Source organism: Poecilia formosa, unplaced genomic scaffold (genome assembly GCF_000485575.1).
Source record: "Poecilia formosa unplaced genomic scaffold, Poecilia_formosa-5.1.2 Scaffold278, whole genome shotgun sequence".
NCBI classification, from domain to species: domain Eukaryota; kingdom Metazoa; phylum Chordata; class Actinopteri; order Cyprinodontiformes; family Poeciliidae; genus Poecilia; species Poecilia formosa.
The window spans coordinates 420,715-436,545 of record NW_006800217.1 but is presented as its reverse complement, the minus strand read 5'-3'; the positions used below and the strand labels follow the sequence as shown (position 1 = coordinate 436,545).

Sequence of the window (15,831 nt, the reverse complement as noted above, 5' to 3'; positions counted from 1 at the left end):
AAAATCTTTCCATGATTTTTTTATGTTAATCCAAAGAGTTATTTTTTTCAGTGTAGGGCTGCTGAATGATGAAGGTTCACATCCTACTAGTGCTATCTGAGAAGCCATAGCTGGTTAATCTCAATGAAAGACCTGGTGATCCAAGAAACTCATGAGACAAGAGCGCTCACAATGGTCTTTGGGTCCAGTTTTATGAAGCTCACACTCTGAGGTAGTGAAAAACCAAGCAGAGTTCCAACAGATGCCATGTCAGAACTGTATAAACCAGGCTACAAGGCAGTGCTGGGTTTCTCACCCAAATAATCCATCACTCTGCCTCCTCCTGCAGAGAGAAACATGTTTGTGTCAGCTTCAGAGGCTGACAAATCTGTGGAAGACATAAGGAACTGAGCTAAAGTTTAATGACCACAAACAACTTATTGTTACAGGTAAAGTGACTTGGCCATATGCTGTTTTAAGGTAAATAGATGAATACAGATTCTAGCAATGTGATCAGATGAACATTTAATCATTCCAGTAGCTTCATTTGGAACTAAAGATGACATTTGTTCTTTGTCCTGGTGTATACATAATGAGCTAACTTTATTACCATATCCAGCACTGAAAGCACAGATGAAGTTGTGCATCTGGAACAACTCTAGATATAATTAGCAGACTCTGCCATAAAGGAGTGTGTTAGTAATAAAACCTCTCCATTGTTCAGAACCTTCGTTAGTTACTGCATGTAAACTGCCTCACATGCAGGAAATTGCTAATAAAATATTGCAACTGTGTAGTTTTATGGACTATAAAGGTGAAGAAGGCCTTTTGACATCCAATGGTCTTCAGGAAGCTCAAGTATAAATGTGGTGCATCTGTGTATTAGTCAGCATGATGTAAACTTTGTAATGAGGTAAAAGTGATGAAGTGGAAATGTTTAGACTCTGTGTAGCTGAAACAAGCTTTAAACCCACAAAGCATAATATGCATCTCAAATTTGAGCTAGTTGACTAAAAGGACTTACTTTCTTTAACTATGTCCTTTGGACTTTTTCCCTCTCTGAGCAAATCCTAAAAGCTAGACTTTGAAATTGCTTACTCAGTTGCCTGTTGTTATTTATTAAAGTATTCTGTTTAATTATAGGATACCAGAGGCTGCACTGTGGCACAGTTGTTAGCTTTCAGAAAGAAAGCCCAGCCTGGGGTCTTTCTGCATGGAGTCTGCATGTTCTGCCGGTGCAGTCTTGTGACTTTTAGACTAATGGGTTTCTCGAAATTGACCTCAAAAGTGTGTTTGCAAGCATGGTTGTTTGTCCTGTATGTGTCTGTGATGGACTGGTGACCTGTCCAGGGTGCATCTCCTCTCTCATCCAATGGGGATCAGCTCCAGTTCCCCTCTGACCCGGTAATGACAAGGCGGTATAGATGAAAGAGATGGATAAAATATACAAATTCTCAAATTTTATGGAAAGTAAATAACACAGTAACAGGGGGGCAAAACTACATTGTAACTGAAAAAGCTCATGCCTACACAATTCACTTACAAATGGGTCATCCCCCTTTAAGACAGATTTGTTGCCTGGGTTGATACTAAGCTAGTTAGATTGACAGTAAGTAAATTTTTTTTTGGGTTACATTTTGTTCAAAAGTGGGTTTTATGTCAAAGAATAGTCCGTCAGAAAGGCTATCGCTTGTATCTCTTTTTCTCTGATACAGTTAGGGATTTAGCTAATCCAGAGTATGGAAAGGAGATTTCCACTTGAACAAAATGTACCAGCTAAACCAGCACTATGTGATGAAAGATTACAATAATCCAGGGATTCAAATGATAAGATCTGACAAAACTCTCAGTTATTCTTAATATAATGAAAAGATGTTCTTCCTGAAAAGACCAGATCAAATCTAATGTACAACTACAGCACTATTCTTTTGTTCACTAAACTTTGATGGTTGTTTTGTCATTACAAAATGTTTGGAGTTTTGGTAGTTTCATAAATGACTTTTTCAAGGTTTAAAATGGTGCCGCCTATTTTGTACTGACCATTTGTTAATACATACCCATATGGTGAATGCTTGACCACTTCCCCCCTCCCCCCGCCTTTATTCTGTCATGTTTAAATATTCCAGGTAAATGACATTATAATAACTGCTGTAACAAACCAAGGCTGACTGTGAGCGACAGGATTCATGAACTGTCTGGATCAGGTTTTGTTGCCAGATCTGCTATTTACCTCACTCCAGTATTAACACTGACTATGTTCGAGACAGGACTACTATTATTCCTACTCTACATTTAATTTTCTGTGCATCTGTTAAAATATCAGAGTGCAGCCTCGTCCTTCAGGAAAGACGACACACTCTGTACATGCCTTATGTACAGAGTGTACATAAGGCATGTACACTCTGTACATGCCTTACAGAGGCATGTACAGAATGCCACACGAATGGCTTCAGCCATTCGTGTGGCATAATGAATTTCACTGCCATCCAGCATCCAGAGATTCTCCGAGCGCAGCTGAAAGTCTCTGCCGCGTCGACCGCGGATGTTTCCTGCCATCATTTCAGTATCACTTTAGATTTTTTGCCACTCCTCCTTGCCATTCCCACACATCATCCCAGCACTGCTCTCATCCTCTTCACCGCAGACAAATGGGCACATAAATAGGAAAATCCACACAAACAAACACAAGCACACACCGCCATCACCAGCGCTCCCAAGGGTCTATTTATAGGCTTCATTTGACAGCATGTCCGACTAGATAATAGTGTGAAAAGGAAGCCGATCCTTTAATCATCATCTTAGTTAACATACACGCCTCTTCTGCAGCGAAGCAGCTTCATACTTCACATAATTATAGTAGTTTGCAGCACCTGTCAGTTGGAATACCAGATTAATATGAATGAATACATATCCACCCAATCAGACAGTTTGGCAACAGACTCATGTGCAGTGTTGCATCCTGCTGTCATGGTATTAGACCACAGAAACACGTAGCATAAATAAATGTGTCGACCTGTTGCATTTTACTCTCTCGTTTTCACCTCATAAGATCAAACACAGTAGCAGTGAGGGAGTGGCAGCAGTTGAGAGGAACAAATGAGATCAAACGATCCACCGATGGTTCTTTCGTGTTTGTTTTATTGTCATCAGGTTGGCATCTCCCTCCTAATTGACAAAAAAGTAAGAAAAGCATTAGGAGCGGCTGAGCTGTTTGTCAGATGATCAGTGTTAGTACAGCAGATGCAGAAGGCATGTGGACTGCTCATAAAAAATGTGATTAGTAGTAGAAATGATTCGGGAAATTGCTGCGCCTTGCTTTATAAGTAAATGACATAGGAAAGAGAAAAGATAGAACTCTGAGGTTTTCTTTAATAATTTTCAAAGGGCATTCTTTTGTTGGTTTTAATATTTTTTTTTGGCTCTAGTGGCCTTTATTTGACAGAAATGTGACAGGAAAATAGGTTGTCAGAAAGGGAGAAGACAAGCGGCAAAGGTCAACAGGCCGGGACTCAGACCTGTGACGGCTGCGTCAAGGACTGAGGAGTCTGTACATGGACCCCACGCTTTACCGCAGTACCGCCGCCGCACCCATTTTGAAAGAAAATTTAACGTTGGTAAACATAATGAAATTGGATTTTCACTGAATATGTATTAAAGCCTTTTATAAAACTGTTGATATATATTTTAGCTGATTGCAGTTTCTCTTGAAAAGCAGTAGCTGTTCAAGAGAAACGTCCACTCAAACACCCTGTTAAGAAGATACAAAAGCAGCAATGATAGTTATGTAGCAGTCTTGCTCTACATAACTAAAGTCTTGCTCTCTCTCACTGTTTTGCCTGAATAAACCACAGATGTCTCAGTAAATACAGTTTATCTTACTGAAATCTTTGCTATACATCTAGGGTCAGATTCAGGAGTATAAGATATTTTTATGCAAAGTTTGCGTGGATGTTTAAAATTCCCAATAGTTATTCTTAAAAATATACACACACATGCACGCACGTACACCAACACACAACAGCGTACTACTGATGTAGCAACCTAGTTAATCGCCATATCAGGTCAGCCTTTTATGTTTATTATGCTTGCATGTTTGATCATCTAAAAGAAAGCTGCCTGAACTCTAAAAGCAGTGATTATAATTAAAGTGCTACTGTATCTTTTTCAGCTTTTAGTCAGTGATACTGTATCTTCCCCACAGTAATGACTCACTGACAGCCAGCACCAGAACATCCATTAACCCTGCTTGCCTCTGTGTTCCTCTGCAGCACTGACTGCTGACGTGGAAAACATTTAAATGCAAATCATGGTGATTTCACATTTTTCAGTAAATAGAAAACATGAACAGGTAAAGAAGCTGCTCGGTGTTTCCACTGCCTTCCGGGGTCACAACTTCTAATAAAGAACCTAATCACACAACCTTGTCTTTCAGATTCACAAACATGCCTGCAAGTTATACAATTTCCCCTCACTAAATCACACATGAAGCTGAGCTGATTTGCATGTTTTGTTACTTTCCGCTCTGTCTCAGGCTGCAGTTTTTTTTTTTTTATATGAGAAGGAAACTGCAGTTGTGAATGCAGTTGCTTTGATAGCTACCCTCTTGGTAGTTTTATTTTTGCCTCTGCTTTCAAGATGTATAATCTCAGCATGTCAGTCACAGTGATGCTGCCCCAGTACATCAGGAAGAAAAACACTCAGGAACATAAATGGAAAAGGGACTGGCAGAGATAAAAAGATGTAAATCCAACAGAAGGAATTCACAGTGAAATGAAATGCACCTGTTAAGAAAAGAAACGTGACTAAAAATTGCCCAAATGTCCAACGCAGGTAAGTAGAAAACCACACAAGAAAAAAAAAAAGTCATACATACTTAAAAAAACAAAAGTCAATAACAATATCTATCCTGATATACGTGATCAATATCAATAGACAATACATTTAATAGAATATTCAATATTTAATATATATTCATTGAACTGCGATCCAGAACCACACACACAACTAAGAACTCACTCACTCTTTGGTTAGCTAGCAACAATTTGTTGTGTAATTTGCGCAGCAGCAGTTTCAGGTTTTGCCACTGTGCTGCTTAAAAACAAACAACAATTGTGTGGAGAGAAAACTGGATAAAAGAAGACTCTCCAGTCACATATCCAGTCACGTTGCCAGTTTGGGAGTAGTTCAGATATTTAAAACAAAAACTAATCAATACTTATTTATATTGATTGATATGAAATGCTAATATCGTGATGCGTTTTTCAGCCATATCGGCCAGCCATGCTACTTGCACTTTTAACGCTGTAGCATGCCAAACAAAGCAGCCATGGGGTCTTTGGTAGTGACAAGAAATCACACAATACGAGTGCCACAAACCTCATATATCATGCACATATGTGCACAACGGCTACAAAATCAATGCTGTTGTGAGATACAGATCACAGCAATTAACCAATTATATTATTTATGCTCAGTTTCTTCTATGTAAATGCTTCACTCACCTCAGGATGCTATACACATGAAACTTAAAGGGGAAACTAACAGCATCGCTTAATGTCTACTTTATCTGATCGCTTGGAGGCATTCATTGCATTAAAGTGATATACTCAGAAGGGCGGCAAATTCTTTAATAGGAAGAGAAAGAGAGATGAAATGGAAAAGTATCACACTCAGGCATGATGCAGCAGAACACTATGACTAGTATTGATCTATAGGTAAATTACTCAGAACACGAGAACACAATAAATATAATTCAAAGACATAACAGGAGTAATTGATTTACAAAATCCCCTTCATTTATTTATTTATTTCCTATTGCTGTGTGTGTTTTTAACTGAATGCATAGAAATATAGGAACTAGTGTGAACGCAGCTTTAAAAAAATGTACTGCTGGTCACATACACTCACCGTGAGCTTAACTTCAGTTGGTAAAAGCTTATTTGATGACTAGTGAGGTGAATGAAGGTTGAATCATAAAACTAACCTTTTAAAATTCATCAGATGAACGAGAGTATGATCAGACACGTCATTGAAAAGATTGCACCATTCACCAGAGTTGCTAGACAACATACAGAAGGTCAGAAGAAACAGTCTTCGTAATGAAAGCAGGTCCAAGTCCAAGGTCTTTGCTTCAATCAGATCTGTTGTGTTTTATGTAACATTTCAAATAATCCAGAACTTGTTAACTATTGCCTTATCAAAGCAGTATTTGCCAGATTTAATTACCTCTGATCAGGAATGCTTACTTTCCTCTGCAGAGGAACAAAGCCATCATCCTTCTCTTCATTATAGAAGCTAAATAGATTACATTTCTAATTCACTTAAGATGGAATGAATAAATGAGTTTTTAATTGAAAGCCATGCAAAAAAAGCCAAGCACTGATTATTTGGACCTATTGAGCCTTAACAGGAGACATGATTTAATCGCTCAAAGTACAAAGTGCTGATGTCTGACTGATGACAGGTGTGAGAAAAGCTGCAACTACTCACTTCCTGTTCACTGTCGGACAAAATATAAGGTTTAGGTAGCTTATATGTTTGAATATCTTGTTGACTTTTTGACCAAAAAATTATTTAGTTTTGAAGGTATGAACAGGGAATTCAACCCGGTACTAATGAGATGTATTATTTTGATTAAAGTGCATGTTGCTAATTTTATACACCATCAGATTAATCACTAACCCTTTGACCAAGAGAAGCCAACCAGTGTTTTTTAAAAGTATGTCGCTAAATGTTGTTGAAATTTTACCTGCTAATAATCATAAAACCCACTGGAGTTCTTGGGCTGTAACCACTGAAGTTATACTGGGTGAAGGAGATCCAATTTAACTCAACAGAAACATTTGCAGCAGGGAGAGTGGACATACATTTAGCTAACAGAAACTACACTGTTGCTAGTATTATCACTGTAAACAAGAGATAAAATAAAAAAAAATAAAAAACAGTTGAAACCGTCTCCTTTTGTCGATTCCTTTTAACTGTAAGTCAACATTATCCTTACAGTAAAGCTGGCTGCAAGGAGAAGTTAGAAAAGTATCAGCTTAGAAATCCCATGAGTTCTTGCTTCAGAAAGAAATGTTAACATACATAAAGCAAATATTTTCTGTTTGTAATTCCTTAGTAGAACATTAAAAATATCTGTCATCACTGTCTGAGAAAAATGTCTTGTGTGTGTCTGAATCTGTGACGCATTCAGCCTGAAGGCTCACAAGACTGATTAGTTTCCTTATGGTGACATTATGAAAAGCTTTATTTTTTTGTTCACACCATGTTTTTGAAAGCTGAGAAAAGTTCAAGTAGCAAATGTACCAAAAACTGAATAAAAAAAAACAACAGCAACATTAATTTCTGAACTTTTTCAGGGAAGCGATAATGACTGCAGAGAAGGCATCTTAATTTAGTATTCTGCAATGGAAAAGGTTAAGTATACTCATGCAGCGTGAAAATGTCAACGTGTTCAAGTGTGTAGCAGACAGATTACAGGTCACTGGTCTCCCATAGTCAAATTAATTAAACCTTTCAGGACTGTCGGAGTATCCACTGAAAACTGCAGCATGTAAATAAATCATCACGGCAACCAGCTTCCAACAGTTTCTTCATGCTTTATATAAACTTTATATAACCACTATAAAATTCTTATATTCGGAGGGAAAAGCCAATATGAGTTTGAGTGCATTCATTAAAAGTAAGGTAGCTAGCACTTACACAGCTATGTGTTGCATGAGATTGGGCACATTCATTGCACCAATTGGATAATGAGAACACCAGTGTTTAATTTACATTGAGCAGTGTGTTAATGGAAATCTGACACTCTCACAGGGAGGGAAAGAAAAAGAGGGAGAGTGAGAGAGATGGAATGTAAAGAGTAAAAGTTGGACCAAAATGGTAGCCGTATGTAGGTAGGTATGTAAGGTACCTTTCATAAAATATACCTGTAAATTAGCTTAACGTGAAATAATTGTGCCTTAATGTTAATACATACCGTTAAATAACCACATACCTTGATCCAGGTCAAACTCCTCCGTAGTGCTGACAAAGTGAGGTCGGGAGTAGAAATTATGAGGCCCCGGCTGCTGGAGCCCACCCAGGCTGAACAGGCTGCGCTCGTTGGTAGCGCAGCATGAGAACGCCCTGCGGCTCGGGATGCAGGGGAACCGAGTCCAGCTCTTCATCTCCAGGTCGAAAGCCTCCAGTGCCGTTACTGGCATCTTTCCCTGACGACCACCTGGAGGAGGAGGAAGACTTATAAAAACATATTTTCTTTTTATATTAGACATAATGTCATCTTACACTAATGTAAAAAAGTATTCCCTCTTTCACGCATTTCCTTCTGATTTTTTCCTTTTCTGTTCGCTTATACATTTCAGATCATCAAGTAAATTCAAGGTCAATATGAAGATAATCTGGCAAAATACTAAGTGTGGTTTCCAAATGATGATATTTCAATATTAGGAGGGAAAACGTATCCAAACCAGCCATGCCTGACCAATCGTCCTCAAACCTCGTGCCTGCTTGTGAAATCCAACAGACGTCAGCTGTTTGTGAAAATTGGCAATCAGTCTTTTGTGTCACTAGCTGCGTTTCCATTATAAATATGCAAAAAAGTGTTGCTGATATTCCACTACTGTTGAAAAAACACAGTTTTGCAATTGTAAGTGTTTTCATTAAATAAGAAACGCAATTAAAATCACATGTGAAAAAGTCATCAGAAAGCATGTCGCTCCATCATCCTCCAACCACTTTCTGTCATCTTCATTGTTTTCGGCAGCAGTAACATCCGGCTGTTGATCTTGAGATTCATGTGATGTGAAAAAGTGTTTTTATTGCAGTTCTGCAATATATATCTGTTTCGATACAGCCAAAACATGATTGTTTTTTTTTGTTTTGTTTTTTTTCCCAAAATTGGAGTGTTTCCATTCAGCGTGTTTCCATATAGTCAGTGGAAAGGCAGCTATAGACTTACTGGGGTTCTAAAGCCTCGTGTATCGCTGGATTAGAGTATAAAAAAGTGTCATCAAATTGTGGTGTACCTCATTTAAAACCGAATGAACTTCCAAGAAGGTTGGCATTTATTAGAGTAAAAGTACAAAGAACAGCTAGACAACTTCTGCCACTGCTACTGCTTGAAATTTCACTCTTTATCGTCTTCCACTGTCACTTTGTTTCAGTGGCATTTATATCAAAATCTACCAAGCATGCAGAACAGCTTTGAGACCACATTTCATTTCAAGTTGAAGAGCAAAGCGCAGCAGCAGGGTGCTCCCCTAGGAGTAAATAACTAGGGTTAGTTATTTACCTTCATAAATCATAACTTAACCTTGGAAAACTCTACTACAAAGTAGTATGTTAATCAGGCATTGAACGAACAGGGTGGATTTTGTGCAACAGAGAGGGGAGGAGAAGAACTGAGGAAAAGGTGCTGAAAGGTAGAAAACACACAAGATGCAGTTGCTAGGGGCTACGAGATAAGAGAAAGATCAATGGAGGGTAAGAGGGAGCAAATCACAGCAAAAAAGGAGGCAAATGAGGGAGTGACAAAGAGAAATTGCAGAGAGAAGTGGCTGAAAGAGGAGAATGTGGAGGAGTGGAAGAAGAAAGTGGAAGAGGGTCAGCTGGAGTGGGCAGGATAACATGGAGATCGATACTGATAGTGAGACAAAGAGTCGAACTGAGTGGGAAGCATTAGCGTGAGAGAAAGGAAAGAGATTCAGAGAAAAAGGATCGGTTGAATGCGGCAGAATACTGTGGATGTGAGCGCTGTGTGAATCAGCAGGTTATTCGGATGTTAGATCAATATTCTACATCGAGACTTTTGAACTGCTGCCAAAAGTATGCATACCTCTCTGACTTTTTCATGCTTTGTTTGTGCATTTTGGGAGATTTTATGTGAAAGATAGAAATTTTGGCGCAACAACACAATGGACCTATAATTATTTAGACGCTTCACAACATCCACAGACTTTTGTGACGCCAAAAGAACAAAGTACTGTTTGTACCTTTAACCCTGGTTGCTCACCTGTGTGAACCTACTGAATCGCTCACAGTGCATTTCTAAGATGATTATAGTGTTCACTTTGTATTCTGTCAGCTTTTGGTCTTTTGACCTCAATGCCACACCGTGTTCATGAAAGGAGAGAATTCCTGAGAGATAAAATGTGTTACGGCCATTTATGGCATTAAAAGCCTTCATGCCGTTGACCTTTGCCACATGTTTTCCCTGTTTCTCCCAACCCACTTTCCTGTCTGATTGTCAAATAAAGGCCACTAGACCTGACAAAACCTTTAAAAAACAGACATTAACATATTCAACATAATTCTGAAAATAAACTGGAAGCCAGTAAATGCTCCCACGTATTGGGGTGTGTTGTGCGTATTCTATGAGCCACGTAAACTTTGCGTGCACACTTCACAGACAGTTAAAATTTCATAGTTGAGCCAACCAATTACATTTCTCATGACAAATTCCTTTTAGTTCCCCACAGTCTGACTGAATGCTAGTAAGTCTGCAAGGTAGTCGGGTGTCTAGCCTCGTTTCTTCTCCATCAGGGCTGCCAACGGCAGCACAGAGAGTGGCAGTCACCCCATGTGCCCTGGTGACAGCCGGGTGTTGCATGCATTACAGCTTAATGTACAGTGTTCCCTGCTTTTTTCAGGTTGCAACAACTAAGAAGAGGAAAAGACAATGTAAACAAATGAAAAACAAAGATAAGATTCCGCTCAGTTTCAGATTCCATCAGTTTATATTAGAACAAAACAAAGTTTGTGCAAAGATTCTGCAACTTAAATTACCAGTTTTAGGCTAGCTTAGCTGCCTGGCTTTTTCTTAAATAAATAAATAAATAAATAAATATTAAAAATATAATTTTGTGAAAAATTAAGCTGAGTAAAATTGATTTTTGAGCATATTCAATACATTTAAAATTGCCAAGACTAGGACTTGTAATTAGAATTGATATTTTTTCAGCTCCTCTAATGGAAACTGCTGAAATTCAAAAGCTTCTTCTAAAATTAGACTGAAAATTTCTGTATTTTCATTAGCTTAATTTATTGACACCTCATGTCGTGCACATTGAGGATAAGATCATAGACAGCACTGTGTACTTACACTGAGGAAGTTGATCCTTGAATCTGACCATCATCCCTGACCTGAAGAGCCATTCATAGAAATTGAGACCATATTTTCTCGGCTCTCCCACAGTGAAGCCTGATGTTTAAAGGGGCAGTATTATGTAAAAATCTACTTTTTTCAGCTTTACATCAGGTTGTGATGTTATTCCCTCATCACAAACACACCTGGAGTGTTACTTTGGTTCTTTCAGGCATTTTTGGGAAATCCTTTAATCTCCCGTGGCAACCATTCAGCTGTGTAAAACGCCTGGGTGGACCTAGCTCTGCCTTTAAGGCTGCAGTTTCCGCCTCACAGAGCAGTTGTTCCCTGCAACTCAGCTCAGAAATGAGCTAACACCTGGTGGAACTGTTCATCTGCTGATCTCATTGTCTGAGATACTTCTCAGTGCAACACTTGTAAAAATAATGTTAAAGGACTAACAGAGGAGTCAAGTTATGATAACTTCCTGAAGGCGGAGTTTCAGAAAGGCCCAATTTCAAGGCTTTAAATGACAAGTAAAATTTCTTTTAAGCCATATTTCATATCATATCTATGACAACTGCAGGAAACACAGTTACTTGTTTGTGCTATAAAATGACACTACGTTCCTAGCAAACACATAATACTGCCCTTTTAAGTCAAGTCACTGAAAGGTGGTGAAATTTAAACCGAAGGGGGTTCAGACACCCACTGATCCTGAAACGGCCCCCCAGGAGCAGCAGGTGAAGAAACAGCGTGAGTGCACCAGATAGGAAAAACATTTCACAATCACAATGCTTAGCGGTGGAGGGGACGGCAAACTGAAGTAAGATAATAATGGAGACGTAATAATCAGGATTTGCGGTTATGAAATTAGCGGCATAAATATCCCCATAGATTTGTAGATAAACAGATTAGATCATCTGTATACCAGGCTTGTGTGAGCCATGACTCCGAGGATGCACTTTAAACCAGCCATCCTTCTCTGCCTTGTGCGCTGGCCGGGCATCATTAACTCCACTGTTACTAAGATGGATTAGCTTCCTGAGCTCATCTCTCTACATTGTTTTTATGGAGCGTTTTCAAAAAGAATCCCATTTTTTAACCAGCGCGGCGAAGCAAGACACAGACACAAACTGAAACCCAGCACAGGGTACTTCATTTGGTGGCTCGTAAATCCCGCAGCGTTGCTGTCAGGAGTAAAGATGAGTAAAGCCTCGGACAACTTTGACAGGCGGGTAAAAAGGTTTTGTCTTTGTGTGTCGCACTCTGTGGGATTCCTATTTAAAGCCTGGAAGAGGGCAAAGAAACAAGAGTAAAGGACAAAAGATTTGGCAGTTCAGATTCTGAGTCAGTTTAAAGAAATGCTTTATCTTTAAGAAAAAAGAGATGTTCACATGTCCTTTTCACCAAGTGTAAGTTAAGTCTAAGTCTCTAATGACTAAAATTAAGTCTGAAATTGAACACATGTCATCTTGTTTCCTTATTACACAGCACGGCTGTAGGATAGGAGTTCTAAACCTTCTCATTCAAGGTACATTACCTGTGAAACTTTCAACATGTTTGACTTTAAGAAACTTCAGCTCAACATGCCAGTCAGTTTTTGCACATTTAAAACTGCAGCATATAACTTTTACAAAAATGTCTTTTACATATTTGTTGTTGGGACAGATGATCTGTGACAAAAATCAATCTCCTCTGTTTTCTCCCTGTGGTCCTACTGCCATCTGCTCAGCCAAAAACAACCAATCAGAGCCAGGAGGAGGGCCTTAGCGCCGTCAACCTGTACATGTCAGTGAGTACATGACATTGACATGTCACAGATGACTGCTCAACGTGTGATTTTAATTGTGTTTCTCTGACATTAGCGGAGTATTGACAACTTTAGCTCACACTTGTAATGGAAACTCAGTTATTGTTTATTTTCATCAGACCATGTTCTGTTCTTATATTCATTGTTGTTCAAGGTCTCGTTTTACCAGGTCATTCCTTTGTGTATAGTTTCTTAGCTTATGCGCATGTTCTGCTTTTTGTGTATTTGGACTTGGCTCTCAGTTTTGTGTCCTTGTTTTCCCCCTGATTTGTTCCCTCCTTGAGTCGTAGTTCAGCCATCAAGTATTTATTAATACACACATTAAGCACTCCTTCCCTCAGTCTGCCAGTTTGCTCTCTTCCCCAGATTTTTTTCTGCTTTTTTGTCTGAGTCTACTCATGCCTCATTTTTTAAGCTTACCAGTTTCATTGTCCCTGACTGGTTCCTCCCAGTATCATCTTCATGACTCTCCCTGCGCTCCATGTTGCATTTTTGGCTTGGCTTTGGCTTTGTACTTGTATACCCATTCACACACACACTCACGCTTACGGCCACCAGGCCCTGTTACCAACACCACGGCAGGGCGGGTGAAGTGTCTTGCCCAAGAACAAGAGGCAGGTGGAGCGGGGATCGAACCAGCAATCTGCTGATTGTTTCTACTTTTGTTTTCATAAAAGTGTTCAGCTTAACCTTCTCGCGTATCTGCATTTGGATTATTTAAAACCAACTAAAAATGACAATGACAAACTATAAAGCTTGTTGTTCCTGAAGTCCCGAAATACCAAATAACCTTGCAAGATTCATCAGTATCCAGTTGGTTTGTATGATCCTTGTTGGGTCTTCATTCAGTGATAACAGGGTACAAAAGTGAAATTGTGCTTCTAATGGAAAGTTCAAGCCAATATATGGGGATAGTTAAGAATTTACCCAGTGTGAAAGAGCAAGCAGTCTTCTTGAAAAAAAGAAAAGTTTAGATGGAAACTCAATGTCAGTCGCTTAACAGATACAGCCTGTTTTTCTTTATCTACAGAGCAGCCCTTAGCAGAAGCCCACCACTACTAGAGGCTACTGTACAAAGATTTTGAGTGTTTCTTCAGTCTGAGAAACACGTATTTTTCTTTCTATCAGTGAGTTTCGCAGCTCGGAAAGTGCCAGACAGATAAAGTCAAAACTGAGAGGTTTGTGGTGCAGCAACAGCCACACATCCCCTGGTCTCAGCTCCGTGTCAATATCTGAATGGAAACAAAAACAGATGATAAAACTGATCCGTTTGCCAAACCTAGATGTACCACCAACATTTGTGAAAGACTGGACCTTTCTCAAGAACTCAGTTCCAGAAATCAAAATTAGAGTTTAAATTACAAATGTGTGCAAAAGTTTCTTCATACACACAGCTGCACATTGTCAAAGAATACAAGTGCCAACAAATGAATGCGTTGCTGCTGTACACAAACTGGGGTGATGTAAAAAAAAAGAAAATGTTTCTATATCAGTTTTGCAAAAATACATCAATTTGGATATGACTGCTTGGAGAGTTTAAGAGAATCATCATGACAGAAGCCAGTGAATGCAGAGAGAGTGAACGTTGTAGCGATATCTTACCCATCACGTAAATTCTGTTTCCTATTACGAAGGGCGTGGCTCCGTAGCGTGGCGTAGGCATGGAGGTGGTGGCCTGCCACTGATCCTTCTCTGCTTCGTAGACTTTAACAAAAGCCTGAGGCGTTGTGTCTGCTCCCATTCCGCCCAGGGCGAACACCTTCCCATCTGCAGAGAGACGCCCAGCAGAGACATCGTGATTATTAAAAAGTTCATAGGACCATAATACACGTTACGTGGTTGCTGAAATCATCCGTCCATTTTTCATCAGCTGTTAACTGTGAGCCAGCAGTCCCTTCAGTTTTTTAATGAAAATTCACACAAAAACAACAGAAATTAAATTTTTTCACACTAATGTAAATTTTCTTCAGTAATGGTCCAAACCGCATTCTTTAAATGATGTAAACTCTCACCTGCAGGTGGGAGTAAAGCCTCAGCTGTAATCGGTGATCTATAAGGCGAGTAACAAAAAGTTATATTTACCGTTGTGCATTTTTATTTTACACACTTTGTAATAATTTACTTTTGAAAGGGATTTAAAGCTGTATGAAACGTTTATAATTTTTTTTTTTTACGTATTTATTGAAACTGTCACTATGTTATGACAGCATGGCATGACACATCTGTGGAAAAGAATTGAGCTCCTCTACCTTCTCCCAGTGCTCTGCTATGATACAGCTTCAGTAACTCGCTGGCCCTGAATTTTGCACTAAGCTTCAAATTATTTATTTAGGTCTTTTGCAGGAGGGTGTCAGTATTTGAGAGTTTTTTCGCCATGGCTGACCACGTCATTGTGTCTGTGTGGAGAGGAGAGATGCAGAGCCAAGCCCAGCCTCAACCTGTAACTGTGGGTATGGGAGCTGCAGTGGACAAAGCAAGTATATTATTCCCTTCTCACAGATATCAGTTAATTCTGTGCATTTCCACGACTTACTGTGATGTCCGCTTCATTTATGAAAAAGAAAAATCTCCAATTCTGTACACGTTTTTGTCATTGTAGGGCCCTAGGGACGACATTCCACAGTGACATCTCCTGACGCAATCAGTCAAACACTGCTGAGTCCTAGAGATTCCTTTTTAACACTTCCAATACTGATACCGATATCTGAGGTTTAGTATCAGCGGATACGATAAGGTATTTTATATGCATTTTTTAAAATACAGACATAAATATACTGAATTACAAATTAATTTGTGTATGTAAGTGTACAGTACACTTACATACACTAATAACATCCCAAGCTTGGTCAAACATGTAACACCAACTTTAATTTGTTCAGTCAGCCAATGTAAGAAAGAAACCGAAACTGACAAAATCAATAGGTTGACTAACTTGGTCAAAGCTATATCTATA

The 15,831-nt window shown here is 39.1% G+C and overlaps 1 protein-coding gene across 1 annotated transcript in view; it reads right to left on the bottom strand.

Moving 5' to 3' along the window:
* Positions 1–15,831, bottom strand: part of klhdc8b (kelch domain containing 8B) — a 180,862-nt gene that overhangs the window by 38,517 nt on the left and 126,514 nt on the right. Inside the window, exons 3-4 of the mRNA XM_016681362.1 lie at positions 14,481–14,645; positions 7,979–8,203 (exon numbers count right to left, since the gene is read on the bottom strand). Of these exons, the coding sequence (XP_016536848.1) occupies positions 7,979–8,203; positions 14,481–14,645 (390 nt within the window). The remainder of the gene's footprint in view (positions 1–7,978; positions 8,204–14,480; positions 14,646–15,831) is intronic.